Source organism: Folsomia candida, unplaced genomic scaffold (assembly GCF_002217175.1).
Source record: "Folsomia candida strain VU population unplaced genomic scaffold, ASM221717v1 Fcan01_Sc009, whole genome shotgun sequence".
NCBI classification, from domain to species: Eukaryota; Metazoa; Arthropoda; class Collembola; order Entomobryomorpha; family Isotomidae; genus Folsomia; species Folsomia candida.
Window position 1 is genome coordinate 2,838,273 of NW_019091201.1, and position 24,837 is coordinate 2,863,109.

General features: G+C 38.7%; 6 protein-coding genes and 2 long non-coding RNA genes across 10 annotated transcripts in view; 4 read left to right on the forward strand and 4 right to left on the reverse strand.

Annotated features, from left to right (window-relative positions):
* The first annotated feature begins 30 nt into the window (after positions 1-30).
* On the forward strand, positions 31-3,038 carry LOC118436633 (macrophage migration inhibitory factor homolog). The gene is made up of 2 exons (XM_035855096.1): positions 31-155; positions 2,711-3,038. Exons 1-2 carry the CDS (start codon positions 48-50, stop codon positions 2,921-2,923), a joined length of 321 nt encoding a protein of 106 aa, XP_035710989.1. The 5' UTR covers positions 31-47; the 3' UTR covers positions 2,924-3,038.
* Positions 264-2,672, reverse strand: LOC110853844. Its single transcript, XM_035855095.1, has 5 exons — positions 2,374-2,672; positions 1,948-2,291; positions 1,544-1,873; positions 1,126-1,469; positions 264-1,050 (listed from the first exon to the last, which is right to left on the reverse strand). The coding sequence occupies exons 1-5, from the start codon at positions 2,502-2,504 to the stop codon at positions 916-918; spliced, it is 1,284 nt and encodes a 427-aa protein (XP_035710988.1). The 5' UTR covers positions 2,505-2,672; the 3' UTR covers positions 264-915.
* Positions 3,039-3,046: 8 nt separating the features above from the next.
* On the reverse strand, positions 3,047-4,859 carry LOC110853842 (DNA excision repair protein ERCC-8). The gene is made up of 4 exons (XM_022102185.2): positions 4,545-4,859; positions 4,173-4,471; positions 3,842-4,093; positions 3,047-3,763 (listed from the first exon to the last, which is right to left on the reverse strand). The coding sequence occupies exons 1-4, from the start codon at positions 4,712-4,714 to the stop codon at positions 3,171-3,173; spliced, it is 1,314 nt and encodes a 437-aa protein (XP_021957877.1). The 5' UTR covers positions 4,715-4,859; the 3' UTR covers positions 3,047-3,170.
* Positions 4,860-10,132: 5,273 nt separating this feature from the next.
* Positions 10,133-13,982, forward strand: LOC110854150. Of its 2 annotated transcripts, XM_035854852.1 has the most exons (7): positions 10,133-10,320; positions 12,234-12,691; positions 12,777-12,950; positions 13,031-13,071; positions 13,158-13,173; positions 13,254-13,431; positions 13,501-13,982. In XM_035854852.1, the coding sequence occupies exons 2-7, from the start codon at positions 12,247-12,249 to the stop codon at positions 13,706-13,708; spliced, it is 1,062 nt and encodes a 353-aa protein (XP_035710745.1). In that variant the 5' UTR covers positions 10,133-10,320; positions 12,234-12,246; the 3' UTR covers positions 13,709-13,982. The 2 variants fall into 2 exon arrangements, with proteins under 2 accessions (XP_035710745.1, XP_021958242.1); XM_022102550.2 differs by lacking the exon at positions 10,133-10,320 and having other exon boundaries at positions 11,846-12,691.
* LOC118436536 lies at positions 12,901-14,348 on the reverse strand. Its single transcript, XR_004835534.1, has 2 exons — positions 14,213-14,348; positions 12,901-13,694 (listed from the first exon to the last, which is right to left on the reverse strand). It is a non-coding gene; the product is annotated as an uncharacterized LOC118436536 (long non-coding RNA).
* On the forward strand, positions 14,126-17,211 carry LOC110853945 (keratin, type I cytoskeletal 9). 2 transcript variants are annotated; one of them, XM_022102321.2, is made up of 4 exons: positions 14,318-15,923; positions 16,015-16,147; positions 16,238-16,440; positions 16,508-17,211. In XM_022102321.2, the coding sequence occupies exons 1-4, from the start codon at positions 15,555-15,557 to the stop codon at positions 16,907-16,909; spliced, it is 1,107 nt and encodes a 368-aa protein (XP_021958013.1). In that variant the 5' UTR covers positions 14,318-15,554; the 3' UTR covers positions 16,910-17,211. The 2 variants fall into 2 exon arrangements, with proteins under 2 accessions (XP_021958012.1, XP_021958013.1); XM_022102320.2 differs by having other exon boundaries at positions 14,126-15,923; positions 16,015-16,440.
* Positions 17,212-17,495: 284 nt separating this feature from the next.
* On the reverse strand, positions 17,496-19,763 carry LOC110854404. The gene is made up of 3 exons (XR_002548320.2): positions 19,242-19,763; positions 18,653-18,794; positions 17,496-18,569 (listed from the first exon to the last, which is right to left on the reverse strand). It is a non-coding gene; the product is annotated as an uncharacterized LOC110854404 (long non-coding RNA).
* Positions 19,764-20,803: 1,040 nt separating this feature from the next.
* Positions 20,804-24,837, forward strand: part of LOC110854380 (prickle planar cell polarity protein 3-A) — a 40,851-nt gene continuing 36,817 nt past the window's right edge. Inside the window, exons 1-2 of the mRNA XM_022102810.2 lie at positions 20,804-21,215; positions 21,320-21,405. Coding sequence (XP_021958502.1) covers positions 21,069-21,215; positions 21,320-21,405 — 233 coding nt within the window. The 5' untranslated portion in view covers positions 20,804-21,068. The remainder of the gene's footprint in view (positions 21,216-21,319; positions 21,406-24,837) is intronic.

Genomic DNA, 24,837 nt, shown 5'->3' on the forward strand with positions numbered 1-24,837 from the left:
TACATACTTCACTTTTAAAGAAATTATTAATTTTTCTTGAAAACAAAATGCCACACTTGAAAATTGAAACCAATGTTCCCCGAGAAAAGATCCCTGCCGATCTGGTCAAGACTTTATGCCAAGTGGTTGCCACTACGTTGGGAAAGCCTCTCAATGTAAGTACGAGTGTAATAATTTGTAATTAATATAACATTAAGCATATTTCTGAATTATTTGTGCATATATGTAGTACGTCTGCGTGACAATTGTCCCAGACTTGTTGCAGTCTATTTCATCTTCATGTTACGTACACAAAAAATCTCAACATAATTCAATTTGTCACATATTTCCCCAACATTGGTTCAAACCCCCAGAATAACTTGACAAATTCACAAATCTCGCCCCACGAATTATGATCAATTAAACTAATAAAAACACACTTATTGGTAGAATAGCCTACATCAGAATTAGGACGAATAGGATTACGCAATCCCAACAAATAAGCAACATATCCAGCTATTATCATCTTAGCTTCGATTGTTTTGGTCTTGATGGTCTTCTTATCATCATCCTCACATTTGGCGACAAGGTAGGGGGTCAAAGTAGGAGCCTTAAGTGGGGGTGGGTAGATACTAAACTCCTCTACTCTACCTAACTCTCCATCTCTCTGTTTAAGTCCATCTATCTCTAACGCTCTATCTTTCTGCCTCTTCTCTGTGATGCGTTTGTACTGCCTAGCACCATCTGTCCCCCCTGTTAAGTCTAAGCGACTCTTGAAATCGGGGGTGTTGCTCCAGCCAAAGTACCACATGTCTCTACTCATGATGGTGTACAAAAAGGTCTTCCCTTTCTCCGGTTTTTGTTGTTCTGCTGCTGCTGTTCCAAGAAGATACTCTCCCGGAAATGGGTACTTGACCTTATTCCTCTCCGTCAGTGTTAAGTGGCGCCGAACTTTGAGCTCCATCCCCAACTCCTTGAGTCGCGCATCGATCTCATTCTCCATTCCGTAACACAAGGGGATTTGATGATGGGTTTAGATCCGGAGGCGAGTTTCATAAACATGCCAATGGTCTAGAAATGCATAATAATAATGATGAAATCACAATTCATTACTCAAGATATTAGTTTCGAGACAATTTCACTGACTGATTCAAATGACAGCATCCGTAGAGCCTCGCCTTCGTTGTTAAAATGCTGTCTAGAAATAGATTTGGCGATTGGTCGAGTTTTTAGATCCTCCGTGGCACAATACTTTGTCCATCCCCTGTAACTGCCACTTAATTGATTAAGACTCAATTCAGTCTCTTCATCTTTCTTCTCATCGGATGCATTCGATGTTACAGAGCTTGCGAACTTCATGTGAATAAACACCAACACGTCCCTCCGATTGTAATCAGTTACTTTCATCACGGTATAGATGAGACTTGACTGATGTTTGATACACTTGGGGAGGACATCACTTGAGAGAGTTTGGTTGTATTGGTAACACTCTGATTAATGAGAAGGACACCTTATTTAAATACGTATCACAGATAGAACACATATCCACCTTAACTATGCTTACTTGGTTTTGTACAAAGCCTTGAAGCTGAATAGAGCAGTACTCCTCTAGTTTTGTGAGCTGACTCCAAACATAAATGAATTAACCCGGTGGTGGGGGCCTTATAAATAATTAAAAACCATCCCGGTTTGTCTTCAACGTCAACACGACCTCCTCTGCGGAAGATCTCCTGAAAGAGAGCCTCCCTCTGTCCAGCGGTCAATCCCTCATCCTCCTGGGTCAAAACAACTTGTGGGGACGCTTCAAAAACATAGAGGTCAGGCGAAGTGGTTTCATTCAGAGCTAGCCCAACTAACCGCATAATCGTCTTCCTGATTTTATCCACCCCTTCACCTACATAGCATGATAATCCTATTAAATAGTGTGCGCTGATATAATTATCATGCAAGTGGTAATTATTATGTTACCTTTGACCGTTGTGCCAAGTTTCGTATCCGACAAAGTCATGTATTTCACTTGGAACTCTTCAGCCAAATCCTTATCTCTATAAATAATCCCTCTCCCATCCCTGGGTCTCATCTCTTCATCCACTTCCATCTCCTCCTCATCAAGAATGTATGACCACGGGACGGATTGAAAAGTTTGGTCATCACGAGCAATACTTGCAGGGGTGACTGACTTTCTTCTCTCCTTATCCTTCGTACCACGGGGATTTAATTCCCCTTCTGCACAGTTGTCGGCTCTCGTAGTCTCCACGGCCAAATGTTTGGTAGAATCAGGGGAGAGTTTGGTAGCCGTCTTTCCGGTGTAACTAAAGACAAAAAATAAAAATATTGAGTAAATATTAAGCAACAAGTAGTGGGGGGAGGAGGAGGAGGAACCTAAAAACTAACGGTTTAGATTTAGCAGCAGGCGTAGATGGACCGGCTTTCACTAATTTCGCCTTTTTCTCAACCACCTTCGGCGTCGTCCTCTGCGTTAGGACGAAATCGTCGTCGTCCGAAAATGACTCGTCCCCCTCCATTGTTATATAAAGAAAACTAAAGCAAAAACTGTAGCACACAAAATTAAGTTGTTGTTGCTGCTGCTGTATGACATATAGTAAAAAAAGAGGATTACATACTATTATTATTTTTATATGTTGCAATTTCCACCGCGGGTGACTCGGGTAAATGTGAGTATTTCACCATGATTAATGTAAGATTATTTGTTCTCCCTTTCGTATCTTGGGGAGGAGGTGACGAACCAAGCGCTCAGGTCACGCTCATGTCCATCGGTCAACTTGGCCAGAAGGAGAACATTAAGCACGCCAAGGTTGTTTTCGAAGCTGTTTCGAAGGGATTGGGCGTGGACCCTGGCAAGATGTATGTTCACTTCCAGGATGCCAAATCGCAAGATGTGGGATACAATGGGACCACTTTCTATGAGATTTTTGGGGGTTAAATAGATTACACTATTTTTTGGAAACAGTTAGTTGTTGGATTTGTTAACAAGTATAACTAATTGGACTTTATAAGCTTTGTAAAATAAATTCTCAATTTGGAATTTTGTTAGAAAATCACAACCTGTACTTCAGTATATTTTTTTATTTCATGTCAGTGCAATAGAAATTAAAATAAATTCGGAATTCCAACTATCCTAAACTTTGGCCTTGGTTAAAAAATATGTATATAATTAATTGTTAAATTTGTTAGTATAAACTTGGATCTTCATTATCTGAGGCTGAACTTGCAGGTTCATACTCATCAAAATCATCTTCATCTATTAAATTAATTAGTTGCTGATTTGCAGAAGTTGTGGCCGCGGGCCTCCTTCGTTGTCGCCCATGTCGACCAGAGGAAATTGCACTATTCAACTTTTCCTGTTGGTATGTTTGCTCTGACACAAAATTACCACTCCAAACCATGACCGCACTGTCATTTCCTCCACTATAACCCTGCTGGTATTTGTCGTCGTATACGAAGCAATTCACATTTTTAAAATGACCGACAAGTTCCTTCTGAACTTTGCATGTTTTCATGTCACAGACTGAAATTGAAGTCCCTTTTGGAGCAAAGATTAATGGGGGGTCGGTATCCGCAGAGATTCCGATTTGGAAATTCCCATGTCCTTTAGATTTCCGGCCATATTTTAGCGTACAAACTAAAGGTTCTGACAGTGGGGATGTTTCTGATAACCATCTGCGGATGCAACCATCATCACCAAATGAATAAAACTCCATGCCATCTTTTCTATAGCGAATTGAAGATATTGGACCGTCATGTGCTTTTTGAAGGAGTCCAACTACAAGAGGCAATAATAATAGGTATGATCTTAGTAAATTCAAATCCTCAACGCTAATTAATTAGTATCGATTCCCACCTTGTTCTTTAAAATCGCGTGTTCGAACCCCTCTTCTTGCAACCTTAACTTCTAAAAGTCCGTAACCCCGGTAGGTGAGCGTACTTCTAATATCCCATTCTATTAAACTCCCCTCTTCACTTCCTACCATGAGTTCATACTGATTAGCCGGATTCCAGCAAACTTCTTTACTCCGGGTTAATGTTTCTGGAAGTTTTTGAATCGCAGTTCCAGTCCGAATGTCGATCAAATTTACATCGCCGTCCGAACAAGCTACAATTTAAAAGAAGAGATGTACTCAATCACTATCAAATCCTCAATTACGATCATTTTGCATTAAGTATGAGCCCACCTGCAATCATTGTTCCGGAACAAGGATTAATCTGATGTCTACTTATCACTTCGTCCAGATCATATTTATCAACTGGCTTTGCCGCATTATTCGCATCCCACAAACAAAGATTTCCGTCCGACGAACTTGTGACAAACAGCCCATTATCGGCTGGATACCATTCAACCGTGTTGATGGACGATGTATGACCTACGCGACGAGGTGCCTGGCTCACACATTTCTTCTGATGGTCAATTTCTCCAGTGAGGTTAAAAGTGTCGTGAATATACCATGACCCATCTCCAGCTCCAGCAAGGAGGCTAGATAATTATACAAATTGTTAATAAAATTATTATTGAATGTTTTTATTTATTAATAACTTGAATTGCTCACTATCGACCCGTGGCGTCAATGTCGACGGAAAAGACGGCTCCCGTGTAGACGGGTTCAACCACGGCGACAGAGCTGAGAGAAAAGTTAAGTGTTCTACGAGTTATCTCCGCAGTTTGAAACGTTTCTGCACGCAGAAGTCCTATTCGAACGAGATCTAAGCAGTTTAACATTGTGACCAGTTGTTAATTTAATAATTATTAGGCTGACTAATAATTATTATGATATAGTCATGATTTAATATAGTTAATTAAAATATACAACGAAATTTACAAAACGAAGTTTACGTTATTATTGCGATTTATTGCAAGTAAATAAATAACATTGGGATCGCGCCGATGGCTTTCCTATGCCAGCACCATTCTCTTGTCAGACTTTGAAGGTGAGAATCTCAAAATTTGAGATAAATCAACAATATTTAATAATTTATTAACTTTAATTAATTGATTAGTTATTTTTTATTAATTTTTTAAGCCACTTTCATCATCATAGCATAAATTTAGGTCGGAATAACACCGAAAATAAGTATCTATTTACGAAAATTGCGTGACTAATTAATTGACAAGTACCTCAAAAGCAATTTCAATCCAATTTGCTTAATAATTTTTGCACCCCTCTTATTCATTATTACTTTCTACTTAAGGTTATCGGTAAAACCAGCAGCACCCTACGTACAAAGATTAACAACTACAAATTCGCCCCAAAGCCTCAATCGGTTTCATCTCATCTCATGATTATATTTTCGATTTGGCCGATAGCGAAGAATTTTATGTCCATTTACTGCAACAAGCCAATCACCCACTTATTTCTAATTATCCCCCCGTATTTGCAGCCGTAAATACTCATGACATGCGCCACCAAATAAAATAAAGCTACCATTTCTTCACGTACCTAAATAAAATTTCGGTCATCCGGTCAAACCGGACAGAAAGTAATAATAATACGAAATTGAATGAGCCATACGAACAATTAAGTTTATTTTTATCTCAATCATCGTCATCTTCATTGCCTTACTTATGTATGAACGTATTTAGTAAGTATGTATATGTACATATGTGTGTATACGGTCGATTAGGAAATGTAATTTCCTTCCATGCATCCACTTCGTGTGGGCAACAAAAGAAGTGACCACAACAAACCAACAATGCAAAGCAAATGTGAGTGAAGAAGCAATTAACAATCAAACTTATATATGCACAAGTCCATTTTTAGACAAGCCAATCCAACATCCTTCTCCTTCTAGGCGCTTGCTTGATCATGACATTGTCGGAGGTTTAAAAATTAATTATCATTACTGCTAAATTATTCAAACTGACCAGCAGCAATTTATTTATTAGGCTGGGCTGCACGTTAGAATCGCTGTGTCTCACTTTGCTCATTTCATTCATTGCAGGAATCGTCTCATATTCTCAAATTGCCCATGTGACGTCTTTCTCTCTCGTCTTTCTTTCACTAAAACAACGCTATTATACGTAGGCTGTTTTTTATATAATAATAATTTGCATTTCACACCGCTCTATTGCATACTAAACTAAATATTAATAATAGTCACTCTTCAAATAAATCTGATTTATGCCATGTCCGTCCACCCCACTAAATCGAATCTTTTGGTATGATATGATATGCGTTCTCATTTTCCAAGGTCTGACCGAATTCGGAGATTTATGCCTAAGGTGGTTGGTTGGTTGGATAAGCTGTTGGTTGGATTGTGGTCATCCATCAACGTCTTGACCTGTCTGCTATACGCGGCATATTTATTTTAGTTACGTATCTCTATAAAAATAGGCATATCGTGTCGTGGTCCCACCAACAAATCGGTTATTGCGAATGGACAATGGCTAGCGGTCATTCCAATAATTTTAATTTGATGTTTTGAAATTCTCAATCATCCGACCAAGCAGACCTCCCGTAGGTTTCGTAAATTATTCCGCCACACGTTGTAAAATTCTCGGAGATGTGATTAAATTATCACGTTTGTTACTTTCTTAAATTCGCACATGTATTTTTTTCATTATAAATAATAGAATGATGAGCTTGATAATGGGAATCTCAACGAGGAGGTGGGATAATTCGGTTCAGTGTTAACAAAGGAAATGTATTTCTTTATGGTTTATTATCAGTGGCCGCGGAAGCCGTGGGGACATTAACATTGTAGGATAGGGGAGGGAGGGGTTTATATAAGATGGGCAGATGATGCGGACATCGAATAACCGTGGGGACATTGTACCTCTGTCCCCACCCTTCCGCGGCCACTGATTCTTGAGTACAGCTCACTAACATGCAAAACACAATGATAGAGACGGTTATGGATGGATATGTATAAATTATGTATGTATGTAGGTGAATAAATTATTATAGAAATTGAAAATCCGTACGACACCAGAGTAAAAAGGAGATCAAGTGAGATTTTGTACGCTCTGGTTTGAGATTTATAAGAGGAGAAACTAATAATAATATCGTCATCATCATCGTCACAAGTATAATAATTCATGATCAACACTTTGATAATCACGATAATTAGTGAATAATTGTTATGATCGCCTTAATCTAGGCGTGCACGAGGTTATTTATTTCTATTTCTACATACTCATCACCATATCCGGGTTTGTGCGTCTATAAATATTTACATTTTTAAACAAGTAAAAATTAAGCATAAAATAGTCTTGATTCTGATCAAATCCGACGATTTGATCTAATTCTTATGTAGCAGAATTTATGTAAACGAACGAATTTGAGAATTGTATGCACGCATTTTCGAACAAAACGATAAATGCTCTATGTAGTTGAGCATAACGAGTCCGTGATCTTGATCTTAATTTCTATAATATGTATTTAAACCAGGCTTTATTGTATAAACGAGTGCATACAACGAAATGAGCGTAAAAAGCGCTTATATTCGAAGAAAACTGTGTACCATAGACGTAGAAAGGAAGTAAGTAAGTGGTGTTGAAAGGTGAGTCAGCATCTTCTTTTTTTCCGTGGAAAAGTTGCAAATGCCCAAAATATACGACTTTGACGGATTAAAGTTGGTTCACTTTTCGACTTTTTTTTCGACAAAGTCAGGTCCATTTATTTACCTCACAATTAAAAGATTTACTTACTTACTTTGGTATTCAGTCAGACGGTGCGTTGCGTTTTGTGGTTTTTTCGCGGATATTTGTTATGTAAAAAAGATATACTTCTTTTGAGCTATTTGTTTGGTTTGAGTTTACGGAGCAGGTGGGTTTAAAATAGAAAGAAGTCAAGGTGTGAATTTGAAATTAAGTGGATTTTTAGAATACTAGAACTAGATTCAGGCCAACGTTGGTTTTAGAACGTGTCTTCGTGTCTTGTTTGGCGATTTTCATTTAATCGTCGGACAGCAAGTTTTATTTATTAGAAACTTGGGAATTACAGAAGAATTCAATTCTCGATACTCGATAAATAAGCATCCTCATTTAGGAATCGTTCATTACTTTAAGTAAATAAAGTAGAATTGTTAATTTAATGAGAATAGGGATTGAAGAGGCAAAGTGAGACGGATTATTTCTTCCCAACCTGACCATGACCATTTCTTGTATACCCTGACCTTATAATTTTTGTGTGTATTTAAAACTTATAAATAGTTTTACGCACTTATCAAGTAGCGAAATTTTCAGCTTTTGTCGCATCCTTGGTTTTTGATTGTCATGAAATCGAATGTCACCCTACATACTTGTTTTGGCAGAGGGTGCATTTCCGTTATCTGAGATAATCACTTGAACCCATATGTACTTGACTTGGGCATAATAATTTTTTAAATACGTGTTTGATTTCCAACTTGAATAGCTAAAGTAAAAGCAACCCTACACTTGTACGTAAATAATGTGATAATGAATCCATGATATTGTTTCTTTTTTTTGGAGCATCCTTTTCCACCTGTGCCACTAATTAGCTGCTATTTATGTATTTCACGTGTAAAAGTCAAGTCCTATTTAATTTCGACTTCTTCATCATTCCTTGACTTGTTTGTAAAGTCATCTCCGTCCTTCTCCTCGACTAGAACGTACGTTTTCAAACACAATGCGAAATAACGGGTGGAGCGTGTATGTGTACATGTGTGGTAAGAAGTGTATCTTGCTTGATGGTCTCGCAAATGACATGACACTGCAAATTTTTGATCAACTTGTACTTACACATTATTTTTAAATAAATGAGTCCAGTCGAAAATTGGCGTTTGTATTAATTGCAATAAACACTGTCATGCATTCTTGACGAGTAAGTAATTAACAAGTCTAAAAGAAGAGAAGCCTAAAACACTTGAATTTGTATGTAAGTGGGCTCTTGAATTATGAAATGATTACCTGCGTAGAAAGTTGACAGTTTATTGCGAAAGCATGAATTACAAGATTTCGCGAAAACCGTAACAGCCGAGGCAGGCAGGCTTCAAGAATTGAAGAGTTTTACATAAAGAAGAGAGACAGATAAGGCGACATGTGGAGTGGGACAGGGGTTGACACACACATGTCGCCGGTTATCAAGAGTAGTTTTCTTTTAAGTGAAAAGTCGTAAGAGATGGTTCGACACAATGGATACACAAATTATTCAATTATTGAGTGCATCAGTGACAAAATTACTGATAGCCGTGCGTGAAATGTGCCAAACGGCGTTAACATAATGCGAATTAAGTACTTGCAGCCATTCATGACCACCAGGTGACAATTTATATGTGTGAAAGAAGAAGCCGTAGGACACGTTTGGTACAAGTAATTCATTACATTAGGAGCATTATTTAGAGACTGAATTTAGCAGTTCTTTGAATATAATACAACTTGTATTATATTTGGATACAAGTAAAACTTGGGCTTAGTTTTGATGTGGACGAGTGGTTTTCAAAATGGAAGGTAAAACCAGTCATGTAATTCTACAAGATCAGACCAGACCACTAAACACTTTTTATTCAATTTGTGATGAAAAGAGATTCAGAATTGAAGCGGAACGACGCGTGCTTTCATTTCGGTTTAAATTTAGCAAGTCAACTAAAGCTAAAAAGTCGGTGGATGGTGGACTTGTACTTTAGTTGGCCCCATTTTAGTCAGAATTTTGTTCTACAAAAATTTTACGAAAATATGACTGTAATAGAATTGAAATTATCAAAAATAACGAACAGTTTCCGAGATTTTAATTTTGAAATTATCTCTGATTTGAAAATTCCTAAACCTTTTACTCCACCTTAATTACCAAAGTTATTAAACGGCCCATAATGTATGCACAAATTATCATGCTCACTTGAGATCAATCATAAAATTGGATATGTGATGGTAAAAGTGGTTTTAACGAGATTGAGACCAGCAGCCGCAGAAGAGGCAAACGTGCCGATAAAGAACGCCCAACATTTGCCACAGATCAATGTAAGCAATAGCGCAACAAAGTGAAGTGTGATCCAAGTTGACGAGGAAAGCTTGGGGGTGTTGGTTGGTTAGTGGAGATAGAAAGAAGCCCTGATGGTGAATGATAAGGTTTGCCTGACTTGTAAATAGATAGGTGGTTTGGTTGTGACGAGATTTCTTTCTGGTACTCGTCTTCTCATCCGAGAGTGTAAAAGTCTATAAAAGAAGGCCCGTTCAAGACATGAGATTCACTTCTTGTTATCTCTTCCACTAATTTACACCTCGGTTTAATCTTGATTAGCACCTTTCTGTCTGTAACATAGATACGTACAACTCCGAGTGGGTGAAATTCTGTGTGCATATTAGTGAGTGAAAAAAGGTCTCCATATTTGTAAAACTTGGTGTGGACTTTCTCCGGAAAATTTGAAAAGGTGAGATTTTTGGAATTTTTGAAGGGTTGGAATATATTTTAGAAATTGTTTTTGGGTGGGAATGCATGATAAAGTATGGTCATACGTATAAGAGAAAGTATTTAGTATGTAATGGGTCATGTTTTTTGCGAATAAAATTAATTTGCAATTTAAGATTTCTCAATTATTACTCAGAAATGACTGGATTTTCTAAAATTTAATAATTTTTGAATCGAATATTTTAACTTTGTTTTGAGATTGTACCGCAAGTGGCGTCAAACTCTCGCTTAAAAGTAACCTTTTTTAGCAACATTGTATTTCTGTAGTTATTATGATAGTGCTGCGATTCTGAAGAACTTACAATTTGCAACATTTTCAAGAACAATCATGTTTCGCTTTTTCGATTTATGTATTCAAACTGAGACCATAAATAGCCTTGCTGCTCCATTGGACTAGGTGGAAGCGTGAAATGATGTGAAATGCCACCCGTCACTTGAAATCATTATTACCCATTGTTGTCACGTTAAAATTGCTACACTTGTTATTTTCTCGGCTATTTTTGTTTCTCATGTACTGAACATTCAGCTAGTCATCTAACACTGGTTATGCTTCACATACATATTTACGACCAACGCAACATTCGGCATTGTCATTTGTTGCCAATCTCAAATTGAGTTATCATTATACTTTATTGTTTGCTTGAAAAAAAAAATATGGGTGGCTATATCTTTTGGCATCTGGTCGTGTATAATTCGCGTATTGGATACAATGAAATTCGCAAGAATCGGACACTTCATTCGCACTTGGTACATACAAAATTTTGTTCCTGTTGTGTAACAAGAAATTGATAAGCCAGAATTTTATGAATCGTATTTTTCGGGACAAATATTTGACAACGATACACGCATATCTATCGATCTGTTTGTCTCATAAAAAATTTGCATGTTCCGATAACACACCGTGAAAAAAGTAGAGTGTATTAGTAAATTGGGTCACCCCAACTTTTCCCACACCTCTGATTACTTACTTGGATTCTAATCATCCCCTGCATTCAGAACGCTAAATGCTTCAATTGTTCCGTATTGTTGTGGTGGTCAACCCACGAAGATGACTGCTCATTAATCTCTCCATTCTGCAAGAAGAACCAATCCGCTCTAATTTTGGCTTTTCGAGTTTCATCCCATTGTTGAACTTGACATTGACAGTGATGATGATGATGCTTGCTTTTTGAATTGATGCAATTGAAAAAAGAAAGATCGCAGGGTCCGTCGTCACTCTATAAATGGTGGTGCGTCGTTGTTTGATAAGAGCTTATTTATTATTTCTCTTGTTGTTGGTATTTTGCGGTCATGTCAGAGAAGTGGAAGTTTGAAAGAAAAGTAAGAATGAAAGTTGGTTGGTGGTTTGATCGTACATGCGGCTTTTTGTTCCTTCTTTTGTTTGAAAAGTGATGCATGAAGTGCATAAATATGTACATACGTAAATAGAATGTGGTGGATGGATGGATGGTCAGACGGATTTATTTCGCGGTTACTTTTTTTAGCATGCATGCTCCCAATTATTGGAGAGTTTAATTACTCGTCTAATCTCAACTTGGGTATGAGACCATTTTTGTCTTGTACCACTTTTACTTGTCGTATCGTATCCTAGTTTTCCTTTAAGTTTTAAATTACTAAAATTTCACAAAGGTGAAATTAGACTTCGAAGAAAAATATATAATAAACTTGAGAATTTCCAATAACCTGCGATTTATTCCTAATAACTGAGGATGTTATTTTTACCACTTTTACGTGTACCCTCGTTTTCATTTAATTTTTAAATTTCACAATGAATGATGAAGAATGATGAAGAGTGAATGATGAAATTAGACTTCAAGAACTAATAAACTTGTGAGTTTCCAATAATGCTGATTACTGATTATGCTCTTTTTTCAGTTTCTAGGTCAAAATGAGATCGCAATCTTTACAAACGATAGGCCTACGGGCTGCAATTGTCCTGGTGGTAGCAATTGTTGTGAGGACGACGCAAGGTGCCACCGAGTCGGTGAAAGCACATCACATTGCCATTGATGCCGAGCCGAGGTCATCCTTCTCACCCACGGCGTCCTCCTCCCTGGCAGCCGCGCAATCTAGGTCAGGTCAGTTGGTGTATGCGCAGCCGCGCGATGCATATGCGGGGTCAACCTCGTCGGGCGGGTATTCCACCGTGGGTTCAGCTGGGGGTTCAGCAAGCTCCTCGTCGTACGGGGCACCGGCGTCGTCAAGTTCATCGGGTGCGTATGGAGCCCCAGGAAGTCAGAATCCACAAGGTTCTATGACCTACTATTACTATCACTACCCAGCAGCTGCCGGCGGTGGGGGGAATGGGGGTTGGAGTGGGGGAGAAACTACGGGTAGGTTGATTTACGTATTTTAGGAATTTATGTATGTATGGATTCTGGGAAATATATAAAGTGGAATTATTTTTTTAATTTTTAGGATATTCCGATGATGAAGGATTTGATGGTGGATTAGGATCTTTGGGAGGGCTTGGAGGCCTTGGCGGTTTGGCTGGACTTTTGGGGGTCAAGGGTTTGAAGGGAATTGGAGGTTTAGGACTTTTGGCGTTGTTCAAGCTGTTCAAGCCTTTATTGTTGCCACTGTTGCTCCCACGTATGTGTACTACTTTTTACATGGCGTGATAAAATATTTAGGACTTAAATTGTAATACGATGAAAAATGTATATTTGCAGTTTTGCTGTTGTTGCCTCTTCTCTTGTTGTTCATCCCAATTGTAAGTAGATAAATCCAAATAATAAGAATTTCCACACTACATACGATAACTTTCTCTAATAATATTTTTTTTGCTACATTTTTTAGCCCGTCATCACCATTCGTGAGTTGATTTTTGTGTCAAAATCTAACGCATATCATATGCTTATCTAATATATTTATGTGTAAAATGTCAAATTCTAGCAACTGCTGGTGGAAGAACACTTGAACCCGTCGGATTGGGTGCATTCGTACAAGAGAAAGTTTACAATACGGTCCAAGTGGCGCAAGACGTTCTCACCAGTGGACAATGCATAGAGAGGATAAGTTGCGAGATCAATAAGCGAAGTCATGGGACCTTTGTGGAGAAATTGATCACAGGGTAAGTTTACTGGATATCCTGTTATCTGAAAGAGTGAAACATTGACCTCAATTAATTCTAATTTCTTAGCGTATTCGAGAAAACGGAGGGCTACTTATCTAAAAAGTGGCGTCGTGGAATGCGCGCCTTCGTCGATGCCAGCCATCAAGCCGAAGGATCCCCGAAATGCTCGAAATACTCGTGCGACCTGTACCGAGAGGTCACCTCGCGAATGAGTTACAACAATGAAGTCAACCCCAGCGCGAACGAAGCCATTCCAGACTCTGAAAAGATGTAATTTAAATACGACACGTTAATTAACACACAAAATCGACCTTACCTACAATTACGAAACAAACAACAAAAAAGCCTTCACCAAAGTCACCTCACTCACTGAAATATATACGTATCAAACTTTTCGACTCTACACCCAAATCAAGACTGACTCTAAATAAATAAATAAGCGACGACGTCGACGTCCAAATAGAAGTAGCAAAAATCCGTAAAAGAGAGCAAACACACATTAATTTCCTGCGTATCTACCCTGTCATTACTTGATGACATAGAGAAATCAACAATCAAATTTAATAACCAATTAATGATGGTCCTTTAAAATTAAACATGCCCAAAAAGTGGTCAGCTATCATTACTTATCTCGTCAACTTATTGTCAGCAGCTGACCAGCCCACTACAGAATTTTTTTTATTCCTTTCGAGTGAAATTTGCTCTTAAAAGTCTCAAGAACAGATTTTCTGCCCAACTAATAATTCACGCTTGTTAACAAGGCAATAAAAAAACTTACATGATGGAATGGACTCGTTCTCCTCAACACTGCCTCCCTAAAAAAATTGTTGATTTGATATCAACTTAAAACTCGGATGCGCAAATATTTTCAAGAAATATGCCAAGACTTGGATGGACACCTGTTTATAGCCACACTTCTCAAGAAAGAATGGTAACCCAATCCGCCCAAAGAAACGCCAACAAACAATTCGAATCTGTGTCACCGTCAGTATCGTCGTCGTCTCTCTCTCTCCGAATTTCAAAACAATTTTTCCTGCTCGATAATTTATGCAGGAATATAATGAATCAAATTTGTTTATGTGCCGGATGTCCGTATGGATGGATGGATGGCTAATAATAAATGAATGCCTACGTACCCCACAAGAAGAACAAGTAGTAAAAGGAAGGCATCGTAAAACTTTCCCCACTTCACTCCCTCACACCCTGCGACAGGTGGTGGTGATGGTGGAAATTAAAAATTTTAATTGCAAATTCCAATGATTGGCACCCATTCGTCGTATCTAGCCCTTCTCCTTGTCATTCAGAAAAAAAAGTTCCCTCCCGGATCACTGCTTACCATTAGAGGCAAGTCAAAAGTCAAGACTTTTCCTTGACCATGATGACGATGACGACTCTATCGAACAACAAACAGCAACAAATTCTCTCCTTCACGGTGTATCGTATGTGAGAGAATTAAGGTACATACTACATACGTAAATACCTCGGATGAATATTAATGACACGACACCAACACGTCGACCAAAGAGAGAGGCGACGCCCAATCAATAGGAATCGTATTGTTGTAGCATCGGGTGACGAGACTCTGCTGCCTGGCCCCGTTGACCCACCACATCGTCACATGTATCCACCATCCACCACTTATTCAAACGAGCTAATAATGGACATTTGTTTTTAATAGTGATGCTATTCTTGCCCAGAATTAGTATTTGCGTTAGTTATGCATACTTGCGAGAGGTATGTGCAAGATGAGACTGACGACGCCAACAATGCAGTCCATCCATATGTGCATGCATAATGCATATACTACACCACCAACAATCAAGAGTTATAGCCACAAACAATGCAAAGCAATGAATGATGAGGAAGATCCGAGATTCAGAGATTGAATTCAATTAACCTTTACGACCAAGTCCCCGTTTATTCGTATTTCTGGCCCATAAAACAACTATAAAAGCATCTTGCACGATAAAACAAACGCCACACTCCCCCACTAACCAACCAACTGCGAATAAATCGTCGTCGTCCTTCTGTTGTTCACGCATATTGAGTCTCAAAAATACATCAAGAAGAGAGGAGAAGGACGAGGATAAGTAGTAGAATTTGTATTCCTTTAGAGAAAAATGCGGCTACGGAAATTGTCCACTTTTTCGGTGGCAATTTGCCTCTTATTTTGTGGGTGTGGTGGTGCAAGAACTGCAAGTTCGGTGGGTGGTGGTGGTGCTTCCAGTGACAAGGATGGCCTACATTCGACACATCGACAGTACAGTCACTCTTTGGACACGGGAAGTTCTGTTTCATACGGTGGGAGTAAACCCATCGTAGCCAGTTTGGCGTCTGCTTCTGCGGGATCATCGACCTATGGAAGTGGGGAGGCGTCGTCGGGGGCACGAAATTCGGGAGTGTATGATTCCTCCAAGTCGTTCACGAATCAACAAAGTTCCGTCGAGTATGGAGGAGCGGCGGAAGGGACGGGAAATTTCCATTCTCTGGTAAGAAAAAAATATTTGCGTGTGGATGCAATGCAATTTAGTGTTTTTTTAGACAAGTCGTTAAACGTTCTTGTGGCCTCATAATTTCCAGTTCCCGTCACCATCGTCCTCATCTTCCGGTGGGTACCAGCCATCCTCTGGTTATCAGCCCTCATCTGGTGGCTATGCACCTGCAGCCCCAGTCGTGGGAGGTTATCAGCCCAGCAGCCCTTCAATCCCCTCAAGTAATAACAATATTCAAGGACAACATCCACCAAACATTGAAACGACCCATGGTCCGTCGTATACTTACTACTACCAACATTACCCCACAGGTAGTATTTCCGGGTCCCACTCCGGGGGTTGGAGCGCTGGTGGGGGCGAGGGACATGATGACGGTGGTTTCGGCGGTTTAGGCGGCCTTGGCGACTTTGGCGGTGCGGGAGGAGGAGCTGGTGGGGCTGGGGGAGCAGGAATTGCGGGTGTTCTAGGAGTCAAAGGTCTCAAAGGGCTGGGAATTTTGGCCGCGGTAGCGAAGGTAAGACAGGAATTTGGCATGTGGGTCTAATTTAATTAAGCTTAATTAATTCATTAATTAATTACAGGGAATCTTGGCCATTAAACCGTTCCTTATTTTGGGATTGTTACTTCTCATTGCCCTCCCAATCCTGTTGTTGTTCCTGCCAATTCCCATCATCACCGTGACCGGGAATACGGGGGTCGGAGCTGGTCGTTCTAAAGACCCATCCGTCATTTCCTACCTCGCCGATCTGTCTCAACGTGTCCTCACTTCCGAAGAATGTTTAGAACGATTCATCTGCAAACTGCCCAAAGCCCCAGAACCTTATCAGAAACAGGCCAAACAATTGTGGGATTCGTATGGCGAAACGGTAATAAAAAGTCACAGGCTGAGTCGCGGTCTAGGTGCATATTTTGACACGAACAAGGAGAAAAACCGAGTCTTCAAGTGCAACCAGCGCTTCCAATGTTCCAACAAGTTTATGTAATCGAAATTTTTCACTCAATAATTTATTAATTTGACAAATTATGTCGACAATGTCCCTGATTTTGATATCTTTACACACACACAACGAAACTATTTACTTACATTGGGAACTTGAGATTTTTTTGAGGGATACGGGCTGACTGACTGTTTTATAATGACGACGACGAGAAAAGTGACTTGACACTTGACAATTTTTTTTCAAAAAGTTGGACATCTTTACAGTATTACATATTTTTAACACGTACAGAGAGACCTTACGAGGACGCTTATTAGATATTATACGATACGATATATATTGAAGGACGAACCAGTGACGACATTATTATTTAATTTAAATGTATATTTAGTAGTACGACCTTATCACCGACTTTAGCAGATGATAACGTTGCTGCTGCTACAAAACTTACCGAACGAACTTACGATACGAATTATTATTACGAGTTGAACTTTTATACAGAGAAACGCACCTTCTTCCACAACCTTTAATTTTTTTTACCGACTTTTACTTTACCCGACTGTGATTTAATATTGCTCTCAGCTCGAGACAATTTGATTGTGACATATTTTTTTTACGTACGAGACACTACTTTTTTTTTACTTGGTACGAAAAAAGGACACACTTTTGTGCAACTTTTCTTGCCTCTTGTGCTGACTGTTTGACTTGATTGTTTTTTTTACGTGACGAAAATGAACGAAATGATGAGAATTTTATAATTTATTTTTTGAAAATTATAAAAATTATAATTATATTGTAAATATTTATTTTTACAGTAATTGTTTTTGTTATAATTCAAGTATTGATGATTTTATCAATTGTTGTTGTTTTTAATATTATTTGTTTTGCAAAATTGCACCCTTGTTTTTATACGTGTTATGTTAAATAAAAGGAGAAGATGATATTTCAAATTAAAAAGGTGAAGACATTTAAATATTAATTAATTCGGTGGAAAAGTCCAGTTGTAAAAAAAGATGGATCAATATTCTAACCACCACCACATGCGGCACTTATTTGCATATAAACATTTGAGACATCATTAATGTATCAGTTTATTTATAGGTTGATTGACAGATAATAATGGAAATACAGTTAATTTCATCAACGAATACGGCATTATTTTAAACACTAATTTGCATATGATGAATCACAACGGCCAAACGGTTGTCACTGATTACGACGCTGCGTACATGTCAAAATGTGTAATTGTAATAACACTGACATACATATACTGTCGGCCTAATTATAAAATCTGACGGTACAGATGTACTTACATTAAACGTTTTTTAAATTCAATTTATTTTTGAAACTCTTTAACTAAACATTTTGTGAATTGAGCACTTTAAAAATATTTAGAAGATCAATTTTATAAATAAGTGTTTACTTTAATACATGTTTTAAACCTTATTTCTTTTTTACTGCATGCACTGGTTCTGTTGGTAAATGTATTTATTTAAATCTAGAGAAAGGGACTCAATGAACTAACAATAAACCTACCTGAGCATTTATGTCTCATAAAATTGATAATTGGTTGCATTTCGGAGAGGATGGATGGATGTACAATATGGATGATGATCAAGTGCAGTAAGTAATCTTATTCAGAGTGTGCATGTATTGTTGGTAGGGATGCATGCATGTTTATAAATTGAGGTCAGATTATCCGTCCCTATTTTTGGCATGATCATATCAGATTTAGAGAATAGAATGTAATGAATTTAAATGATTATCGTGCTTTAGTAGGACAAATACCCGCGTGTAGTCGTCTAACAAACGTCGTCGTCGTCGCCCGTGGCCATGCATGTATGTACCATCTGCTTGGCGTTGAGAGAAAAAATGTTTTTTTTTCTGTAGTCTCATAAATTTGTGGTATGTATTACTCATCGTAGTCAATCTATATTTGAAATTTGTATGAAAATTAATTTCGTAAGTAAAAGTGACTCATAAATTTGTACCGAGAAGGGAAGAAATAAGAGGAGAAATTCTAGTTTGTAAACTTGCTTTTTGTGCAGAATGGAGGTCTCCCAGCGGATGCTCTCCGATTTTGGCAAAAATTAATGTCAATAGATCACAAATGAAATTTGCAGAAGAGATTTGGTTGGGCAGAGATTATTGCATCCAAATAGGAGAAAATGGACCTAAAAGTTGTACACTTTCTAAATTTACTGCGCGTTTTCTCCTCTAAGGATGCAAATATCCCTGCCAAACGTGCGCGTTGGGAGATCGTGTATTTTTCAAATTTCAGGTTAATTAAATTCGTTATCGATTAACACGACAGATAAGTTGGTCAAAATCAGAGAGCATCCACTGGGAGACCTCCATTATCAGTAGGAAAACTAACCTTATAATATTATCTAGCGCACTTAACACAACTTTCGACCCTGTACGTATGCATATGAAAGCGAAATTAGTGGTAAAAGGGTATCGATTACGATTCTCAAGTATCAATGCCGCACACATAAAACAGAACTTTTAGTACGTCCAAAAATGAGAATTATACTGCTTTCCTTTCCATGAGATCATTAGGACGCTTGACTTTGACTCACTCCTCTCCTCCCGTATGTACATATCCCATGTCAATTAATGCTCCTGAATCCTGATGTGGATCGATTTGGTTAGGTTTTGTTTATAAATTGCTGTAATGTGGTTGGTAAGTCGTAGAGAGAGGTGTATTATTTATAATGGGCGTTGTAATCAAGTCGTCTCCTCTTCTTCTCCCCAAAAAGGGAATTGACCCTGACCATGGCCATGAGTGAGTTGGCAAATCATTATCATCCTGCATCGACACTGGGGTGACAAGAACGGTTCTTATTAGATATGTTCTATATACATAAATATATCGTAACGTTGGTTGTTTGGTGGCAGTTTGGTGAGTTGACTTGTAAAATGAGATGATTTATTACATTACACAAATGAATGAATCCAGATTGAAGTATATTTAGAATTTTGCATGCATGACCAAATTGACCATTAATGAATAATGGTGCTGGGATATACATAACTTCATTAATTTCATGTATATTTATACAGAGGGGGGCTCGCTTAAGTCAAGTACAAAGGACGGATTTTTCGATAAGTTCTTGGCTTTGTATTTAATTGGAATTATTTAAATTTAACTAAAAAGTGTACCAAATTTTTCTTCAAATCAATTGCAAAATATTATCTAAATTTCTTATTTTCGTTTGTGCTAATTTTTTTCATGCGAAAAATCCACCCTCAGTACTACGCTTTATTACTTGTGACAATTACGTTTAAACATTAATATTTATATCACTCGACCAAAATTGCGTTGAACTCTGCTCTGTCTGTGTTGATTTAGGTAGATATTTATGTTGGCAGTGAGGAATGTGCCTAATGCATAAAATATAATAACACGCTCGTGTAGATACTTACGTACATATTTCTCATTTAGCTGTAGGCGACGATCCAGTGAATCTTGTCCATCTCGACAAAAACACGGAGATTCGCATCGCTTATAAGATTCAGCTTTTGTTCGAGGGGAATAACGAACACCATCAAATCAACGACGCGATGAGACTTCTTCATACTTTAAACCTATGCATTGCTTTATTACTTTGGTTTTGCTGAAAGGATCGAGTTTGACTTGAGAAGAGGAGAGTGAGCTCATCCTTCATCTCATCTGACTGGACGACTTGGTTGGTTTGGTACTATTACCAACTTGGTAATGCATACATGTCCATCACGGTTTTGCTGCATTATTCACTAACAACAAACAAGGAGTCATTTCATGAGAGAGAGAGTTTGACTTGACTGAAGCGAATCTCGTCACGAAAATTCCAGCAGTGCCACGATACATCCCACGGCAGTATGTTTAATGACTAAAAAATCCTTTAGCACGGAGAACGGACAGACTTGCCATTTATAATATTTATTCTAAATACATACACACAATATTTTGCAAGGATTCATTTAGACTGCAGCATCAAAATAAGTCCACGTCCACGTTGTTTTGCTGGTGGTGGAGAATTTGATGTGATCTTCAGATTACTCTCACTCTTATCATTGGCAGACTACGAGTAGGAGCCGGTAGGACTGACTTACTTACTTGCGCGATAGCAAAACTACTTGAAATCTAATTTCAGACAGTTGTGTTTGTATGTAAACATCGGAAAAATATCCGTTGACCTTATTTGTTTTTGTGAAAAATATGTCCGCCATGATTCACGGAGGACATGGGGGAGATTCGCCCGAATTGAAATTTGCGAACGCATACCAACCCAAGATTGACCCCGATTCTCCAGGCTTATCGGGACCCAGTAAGGAATTCACTCACAGGACGAGGACCACTCCTCGGGTAAAGTGAAAGTTAATATTATTCTATTTTTCTAGTGGAAAATGGAGGCATATGTATGAAAAATATTTGTGAAACTTATTCACGTAAAACTTTTGTGGACACAGGATGAAGATGGATTTGGAAGGAGCGAGATTGGGAGAAGGTGCTGGGAGTGTGAGTGTCCGTCGGGATATATTCCGCATACTTGGAGGTAAGAATATACGTATAAGAGCATACCAATAGATGATAAGAGCGGATGAATATGTATGGAAAAGATCGTTAATTAAGTATTTCATCATTTTTATCAAAACGTTAGCTCGTAGTAAATTGTGTGTACACAAAAAATTGTGGAACACACTGTATTCGATTCACTTTACTAAAGAAGACCCAAATATGTACATCTCCATTGTTTTTCGGCCGTATGTATGTTACCAAGTGTTGAATGCACGCATAATTACATGTAAATAAAGGGCGGAAACAAGGCCAAGTCCAAAATTACATATCTGTAGAATGAAATGACCATACCATAAAAAATGTAGATTTTTTGGTCGTGCATTCAGTCCAGTCAGGTTACCTCATCGAACTGCGAATTCCAGACGTATTTATCTACATCAAAATATCTAGTGTTTCGCACATACAAAAATGCCAATGTTACTACTCACTGCCTAAAATACGGCTTCTTTTTTCGCATCATTCTCATTATTCTATTATGTAGTGACTAATTATTGTACTGCAGTGTCACGTGTGGGCGGATCAGTTAGCCCATTATCACAAGAGAGACTAATGCTAAAAAGAAGTTATGTCCTGCATAATGGATGGAGATTCTTAAGCACAAACGAATCATTCCAAGAGGCGATTATGTGTGTGTCCATTATTTAGATAATAAAAGTCAGATTCAATTAAGACCTTGGGTCCACCTTGCAAATAGGATTGGATAATTTGACCGGATTCCCATTAATTGAGTTTTTGTGCAAATAACGAGATACGTAATTCCTGACTGGATTCGTCTTGCTTTGCTCATCAACTACTTTAAACCTGACTAACCAATTATGTATGCATCAGTGGCCGCGGAAGCTGTGTGGACATCTGGGGACATTAACATTGTAGGATGGGGGGGGAGGGACGGGTTTGTATAAGATGGGGGGATGATGGGGACATCGAACAACCGTGAGGACATTGTCCCTCTGTCCCCTCAAGCTTCCGCGGTCAATGTTTGTATATTATCCAGTCACAAAATATGTAGATGGTTGGTGGCGATGTTTTTTTAGAGGTGACTAATCTACGGCACGTCTACTTAAAAATATTGCAAACCTAATCCTTTTGTCGGCTGGATATGTGCAGACATCATGTTACATAGATTTCTCATCTCAAATAGCAGACGTTTCTACTGTACACAAACTAAACATTTCCACGATACGAGGATGGATATACGTGCTAATAATGGTGCGATTTTTGTGTGATGCAAACCGCATATTATTATTAACCATATGGCTTTCGTGTCTTATTTATTGGTGCAGACAGAGAATGGACAAAGTGATGATTGACTCATGTACACAAATTTGAAAATGGGGGTAAAATATGGGGAAAAATTGGGAATAAATGTCGTGAAGGGATAAATATGTATGTACGTGGGGGTGACGCTATCCGTGAAATTGTGTCGTTTTTTTTAGACGCATGGAATCGGAGTATTTGATCAAATACTGACCTTTAGCATTTAACGAAGAATGAGAGGAAGGAACAGTGGCCGCGGAAACCGGGGGGACATCTGGGGACGTTAACATTGTAGGATGGGGGAGGGAGGGGTTTATATAAGATGGGGAGATGATGCGGACATCGAACAACCGTGGGGACATTGTCCCTCTGTCCACACCCTTCCGCGGCCACTGGAAGGAAATCGTTCCGTGGAATGTTCGAGATATTCTTTTCATTTCCGGCTAAATAGTAAAAGTAGTGTTCCACCCATTATTACATTTTTTACGGAGAAATGTACGCGGGTGGGTGGCGGTGTTGACTTGAGAGCGGTTGGAGAAGTTAAGTTAAGCTAAGCGAATGAGTAGCTCTCAATGATTATGATTATCACCAACTTGGTCGTGGTTGGCTTTTTATTGTTATTGGGATATTCATTGCGTTTCGCATGTCTCATAGTACCGCAACGTTAGCTTGAGACTAATTCCCCGGGGAGGGGGATTATTAACTGTGGTGTGTATATATCAAAGGATGGGAAAATTTACGGTGGAAAAACACAGATTCGTAGTATTGCAGTCTGAATGTGTTGTGTGCGACCAAAGTTGCAGTGTAAGACGCACTTTCATCTAAATTGGATTTGTTGTATTGAAGCATTTTCTCTCGATGTAATGGTTTGGATGAATTCTTTCTTTCCACGCGGTGCGATCACTTGGAAGGAAGTAAACAGAATTGTCATTCTCGTGCACCTTTTTTATCGTGGTGTGGCACGGATGGATAAAATTCTATGATTTTCAATCACAGTTGAATCAAAAAGTCTGTCTTGAGTTTTTTGAAGTCAATTTTTCTGGTAGCATGTGCAACTATGAAGATGAATTGGAAATATTCCGGTGTATGTAGGTACATATGTAAAAACCTAATTTTTGACAATACCTACACACCCTTTTAGTCCGAACAGCCGCTGTTGTAGTAATTTTCCATTGTATTACAAGAATACGTGTATTTATAACCATTCATCCATCTTAAACCTTGCAAAATTCCGCGAATAAGTTTGCAAATAAGTTTCATCTTTCTTTCACTCAACTTTCACCCTATAAATGAGCCAGCTTTCACTCCGTTTATACGTACACCCACCTACCTACGTCAACTTGCTTGATATACTTTCTTCTTCTCCCCCATCTGTTCAATATAACTGTATACACGTCGAGATTTATTCCAGCTCAAAGAAAAGGGTCGAACGGGGTAATAAACACACTCACCTGCGACTTTTCCCCCATGGTCATCTGGTCTGGGCCATTTTCTCCTCCTCCTCCTAGAATTGGGCCAAGCAAGCCTGTGAATATCTCCAGAGCTGACCAGCGCCACAGTAATTTATGTGATGTCAGGGTGTGACTTGGTAGTGACGTTTCCACCAACCATCTCGTAGCCCAATGTCGAAAAACTCATTTTGTTCCGTGGAAATTTATTGGGAAAAGCTCCAACTGTGATGTAAGTAAGTAGTGGGAGTAGTAATATGAATGTATATACTCTCCAAAAGTGGCCGCGGAAGCTGTGGGGACATTAACATTGTAGGATAGGGGAGGGCGGGGTTTGTATAAGATGGGGAGATGATGGGGATATCGAACAACCGTAGGGACATTGTCCCTCTGTCCACACCCTTCCGCGGCCACTGCTCTTCGGCTGACTGAATGCCAGGGAGGAGGATAAAGAGAGAAAAGTTTGCTAAATACATGCAGAGATTTTATTTCATGTCCAACATCTGTTCTTTCCATTTCAACTAAAATATAGTCGACGAGCCCCTCACGCTGGATGTCAGTCTTTGAAAGCTTTGTTCAATCTGAATCTATTCCAAGTCCAACAAAGTGAAAAGAACTCAGCACTCAAACCTTTTTCTCGAGTTACAAGTATAACAAGATTTTTCCCCCTTTGTGCCAACACAATCAAGAATATGCCCAGAGTA